The sequence below is a fragment of the Hordeum vulgare genome, chromosome 5H (genome assembly GCF_904849725.1).
Source record: "Hordeum vulgare subsp. vulgare chromosome 5H, MorexV3_pseudomolecules_assembly, whole genome shotgun sequence".
Taxonomy (NCBI): domain Eukaryota; kingdom Viridiplantae; phylum Streptophyta; class Magnoliopsida; order Poales; family Poaceae; genus Hordeum; species Hordeum vulgare.
Genome location: NC_058522.1, coordinates 334289380 through 334295055, shown reverse-complemented (window position 1 = coordinate 334295055; position 5676 = coordinate 334289380). Strand labels below are relative to the sequence as shown.

The 5676-nt window shown below is 45.0% G+C and overlaps 1 protein-coding gene across 1 annotated transcript; it reads right to left on the bottom strand.

The window, feature by feature from the left end:
• Window positions 1-4142: 4142 nt before the first annotated feature.
• LOC123398885 lies at window positions 4143-4681 on the bottom strand. The gene is made up of 3 exons (XM_045093330.1): window positions 4532-4681; window positions 4353-4425; window positions 4143-4210 (listed from the first exon to the last, which is right to left on the bottom strand). Exons 1-3 carry the CDS (start codon window positions 4679-4681, stop codon window positions 4143-4145), a joined length of 291 nt encoding a protein of 96 aa, XP_044949265.1.
• Between the last annotated feature and the right edge of the window lie 995 nt (window positions 4682-5676).

The window sequence follows — 5676 nt, the reverse complement described above, 5'->3', positions numbered from 1 at the left end:
CTTTCCTATGTCTCGAGATCAACTATGTTATACACAATCACATACTCCCTCCTTAAAAATATAAGAGCGTTTAGATCACTAAAGTGGTGATCTAAACGCTCTTATATTTCTTTACAGAGTACATTCTAACACGGCATGCGTTGGTATGAATATTAAATAGTAATATCTTATTTGCATATTGTTGATTTTGTGGGGGCCTAATACAATTGTGGTGTACGCACTGCCTTGTAAACAAGAGTGCTAACTTATTATGATTCACCAAAGCTTTTTGCACAAGGAATGGCTTTAGTTACTTTCAAAAAATAAGTGATGGCTTTAGTTAGATTTTCCTACTCACCTAAAGGGCTTGGCCCAAATCACTGCAGCATATTCTACTGCTAATTTTACAGTAATTTTTTGTCAGCAGTTTTAGTTGAACAATTTACTCTTGTTCCAACGCGCTCAAGAGATGGTTGTTCAACATAGCAAATTCTCCCCGCCATTTGCCCGAGATTCCGTATCTACTACTAAATCATCCCCAAGCACCCCAAGATTTTAATAGTTTGAAACTTTAAAACATCTTTTTGTACTGACAACTATGGGACTCAAACTAGTACAATGGTTCACGAGTGTTCTACTAGAGTAATACTAGTCTTTGACGAAACAAAGTTGGAACCTACAATTTTTTTCACTTGCATCAAAAGTGCAAAATATGCCATCGCATACCAAATAGAGTAGTACAGTACAAGACTCAATTAGCACAAGCCTAGACACCTAAATCTTGAACAATATCGATTAATCACAACAATTAATTGGTGCTGTACTGCTTCATCAATTGATGTAGAACAGAGCGACGGCCTGCACTGTACCGCCGTCCCTAAGCCTAACTTATTCAGACCCAAACAGAGAGCCAACTGTAAACTGTCTGCATCCGTGGTTGTAAACTCAATGATGATGCCTAGCCTAGACTACCCTGCCAAGGGGCATTTTCTTCATTGGTTATTGCAGAACAAGTTGGTATGCCATGTCCTTTGTTCGGCTCTGGGAGTAAATTAAACAAAGACCAGGTGTTAAAACCTAGGTTTCCTTTTCGACAATTCCAACAATCAGAGGCTACGTACAAACAAGCAAGTAAACCTGTATGCATCTGTGGTGTTGTATTGAATAATGTCTGGACTATACAGAGAGGCCATTATTGTATTGTTTAGTGCGGAACGGGCCTGGACCTAGGCCACACCGTACGTTATTCAGACAGACAAGCTGTTAAAACTTAAAACCTTACTAGCTTATTATTTCCCCGCTGCAATTCCAGCATACAGAGAGGCTAGCTGCAGCAGCTAACAGAAAAAATGGTGCTAGCCAACAAGAGGGGCAGCTAGCGCAAGCTGGGGCCGGCAACGCAATCGAGACGAGTAGGTGACAGAAATTAATTATGAGAGACACCTGGTCCAGACAGCCCAGCCAAGCTAGCTAGAGCCAATGCTATCTCGCTCACTTAACGGTATTCTGTGAGTGTCCCAGCAATGCAATGCAACGCAACACAACGCAAAAGAAGAAGAGGAAAAAGAAGAAAAGAAATACGGTTGCTACCTTCTTGCATCCATGTGCCTCCATGACTTGGAGGAGGATGATTGTGCCGATGTGCTGCAATGACTCTGGAATCCCTGCAGCACAACCAAAAGATGTATTTAGGCACACCCTATGGGAAGGAGAAACAGTGGTAATTTTTTATGTGGTTAAAAGACAAACCTTCAAGCTTGTTGGATGTCTCCTCGTCAATCTCACACCCGAATCCAAAGTAGCGCTCACACGAGACGTTGTAAATCTTCTTCTTGGCCTCTTCCTCGCTGCAACACATCAGGGGACAGAACAATATCAGATCATCAGGCTTACATGAACCTCACTTGACAGAACAACAAGAAGCAAGCTTGCTGACACTACGTACTTCACACCCAAGGATTGTTGTAAAATGGAGATAGTGATAAGATAATACAAGCCCGCAGCGAATTCAACAGGATCGAGACTGGATGGATGGGTACCTTCCGAGGACCTCGGCGAGGGTGTGGATTTAGCAGTCGATCATCTGATGCTTGGGGGCACCCGCGCCGTCGGGCTTGTCCATGATGATATGTGCACATTGAGTAAACTGGATATGGCGATTTCCTGGAGCTCTTTCTGGGCATAGAAGGCTTCCATTCCTAACTTGTAGCTACTTCCAAAGGTTGTGTATGATATGATATCTGTTGTTGCGTACCTCCTCGACAGATTTGTCGAACACACCGAACGTGCTTTGGGCGCAAGACACCATCGTTTTCGTCATCACCTAACATTCAAGGTGAAAACAATATGAGTACTAATTGCATACAAAATTAAACCATGCCTATGTTGTATTTTCATTCACTTATGATTTGGTTCTTTTTTGAACAGGTCACTGATTTGACACTCTGTATATGATCGTTATTCTTCTCACTTGAAACTAGTACAAGGCGGGCAGTTATCCATATTAAAATTCAGCTCGCTGTTCACGGAGATGGTGCCAAACCTGTGAGGAAATTTAGGAACTGTGGGATGCGTAAATGGAACTCAATCTAACAGCCAACATCCAGCAATGTCATTGTATCCTAAAGCACATCTGGAACTCAATTACTGAATTAACCTTGCACTGTCGTACAAAAAGCCAACGGTATTTCTATCTAGCTGGGATGATTAAGCTTGGGCAATAGCAGCAGATGATGTTGCCCCACACCACGCCGTTGGGGTTGTACTGGTAGAACAGGTGGTACCATCCCTTGTAGTAGAGCGGCCTTGTTCATTGTTTCATGAAGCGCTTTTTATAACATTGTTGGGTTGGGTACATAATGGTTTTACAAAACAAATGCACTTGAACATGGCAGGTGAGATAAAAAATAAAAACTGCAATTGATTTCTGTCCAATTGTTCGTGATACGGCAGAGAGCACATCATGGATCGCTTATCTTCCCTTGTGAAGTCTTGTGCTAGTACCTATGTTTTTTCATAAAGATAACGTCTAAAAAATGTTTTAGTTATCCTCGACAGTTTAATCTTCATACACATTAGAATCACTACTAATCAAGCACGACTATAAAACTAACAGAAACTTAGTTGGACTCATCAAATAAACTGATGTATGGACCAAGCGTTAACTTGTGTAGTTCAACACACCTATACGTCTCATAGAAAATATTCTGACCGAATGTATTAACATGGATGCAGCACATGTTTCTCTCCTGACGCTGCAACTGAGGATGGGCTATGGTGGAGCCGCATGGCCCATGGCACAAGCTTCTATGAAACATCGTGCAACTCAAAATCATAAATCTCACACTCATACAAAATGCAGGAGACTACAGAGTGAACAGGTTCTTACTAGCAGAGTCGATGTTTTATTGACTACTGGAATGTTTGCCAAATGTATTTTAACAAACACTTGGTAAAGTAACCAGCCTAAACCAGGTGGCGAGAAAAGCACCCGGTATAGGAGAACACTCGACATAACCTCCGCTTTTTTGAGTATCCAACAAAATACACTCGGTAAAGTGGTGGACACATGTCCCTACTCGCCGCGGTTGATTGCGAGGTGATGGTGTTTCCACCTATACCTAGTAAGATACAGTATAACCGAGTAAGTTTTCTATTTGCTGAATCAGCTTTAGTTGTTAATTTGAATGTGCTGATTTGAATGACTAGACTGGTTCCCCTATTGGATCCAAGAAAATAACTCGTCTGCTACTACAATTCGTTCTTTTAAGCTAATCACATGGCTTCCAATCCACCGGGACCTCTCACGAGAAATAACGCATCACTTTTTACCTGATTTGATTCAGGAGAAATTCCTGGTTCCTCTCACGCCACAACCGTTACAGCACTGGACCAAAACTACACGATCATATCTACCCCGTTTTGCCTCTCCGAAGGGCCCTCCATCACGCAGCCAAGAACATAAATGGTCACGGCTGGCTGACCAGCATGGCTACTACTACTACTAAGTCTGACCAGAAACCGAATACTCCAAACTTTGCTTGCGTTTGAAGCTGCCAAGTTGGCGCACCTCACTGGGCATCAACTAACCACTCGTGGGTTCGGCACCCACCCAGCCAGAGCCAGGTGTTACTGCTCTTGGTGACCGCCAGGTACTTCTTAATTCACCAGCTCGGCAAGGTAGGACCGCCAACTAGCCAGCCAGCCTTTGTTTGGACGTACGGCTTGTAATCTAAATGAACAATCCATTACTAATTACTCCATTCAGGGACGAGGGGAGAAATTTAGGGGGGCGATACTACCTTGAAGGAGACCTCCGAGAAGCGGCGGGCGACGACCTTGGTGATGAGGTAGACCTAGTCGGTGTCGGGCGCCATGGAGAGGCGCACGATCCACCACTGCAGGTCGTGCTCGGCGAGGAAGTCGAGGTTCAGCATGGTCACCTCCCTGCATGCACGAACGCGCCCGCACAAAACGAATCCATGTCAACGGAAAATTCGACTAGAGAAGTTAAGAACGGCAGAGATAGAACAACGATGAAAAAGGATCCTACCGTGCCATTGGGCGACTTGAAGCCGCCGTCCTTCTCCTCCCGCGACTGCGGGGGCGACCGGTCCGTGAACAGCGGCAGCGGCGAGAACCCCGTGCCGCCGCTCTCCTCACCGCCGAGGCCCTGCCGCTGGAGGTCGATGAGCTGCAGCATCACCAGGTTCTCTCCGCCGATCTGGTGCTGCCGGAGCCTGGACACGAGCAGCGCCGACTCGTCGAAGGCGTCGAGGTCCTCGACGCCCACCGCGATCTCCCATGGCGACTTCCCGCCGGCGCCAAGGTCGCCCAGGCAGAGGGATGCGTCGACAGGATCTATTCAAAGAAGTCATCTTACGCGCCGTCGCCCCCGTCGTCGTCACTGCCTGCCATCGGTCTCGCACGGGGCTGCGTCCCCGGGCTGTGCAGCTACGAGCTGGCAGGTAAATGCGGTTGCGGAACGGGGACGAGGGAGGATTAGATCGGGAGGGAGGCGGGGACGGGGAGTAGGTAACGGCGGCGAGGAGATGGGGAGGAGGGAGGGGTCTGAGCTAGGGTTTGGGCTGCGGGTGGGGTTATGTTTTTTTCTGTAGATACATGGATGGATGGATGGATGGATGTGAGATGGTGAGATAGATGGATGGATGGATGGATGTGAGATGGTGAGATAGATGGATGGATGGATGGGCGCCATATCATCGATCCGTGGGAAGAGTTTTGATTGGTTTGAAAAATCAGTGGTTTAAAATACTTTCCAAGTACTCCCTCCGTCCGGAAATACTTGTCCTAAAAATGCATATAATGAATGTATCTATAATTAAAATAAGAATAGATACATTCATCTTTAGGACAAGTATTTCCGGACGGAGGTAGTACTAAAAATAGAGAAATTTTGTGAAACATTTATTGAAAATATTTTGTAAAAGGGCATCACGCAAATTTTTACTAGAGTTAGACCACATTTTATGGATGAGGACAAATTTATATCAATTTTTCATCTTTCTAGCTATTTTTAATCATTTCCCGAGTGGCAAAAATGGGTTTTGTGTGAAGAACCTACCAAATATTTGTTGCAAAATTGGACTCCATCATTTTTCAAGAATTTTTGGAATGACAAAATAGTAGGTTTCTTCACACACTAGACGGGTTTGGCGCGTGACATAGAATGGACCC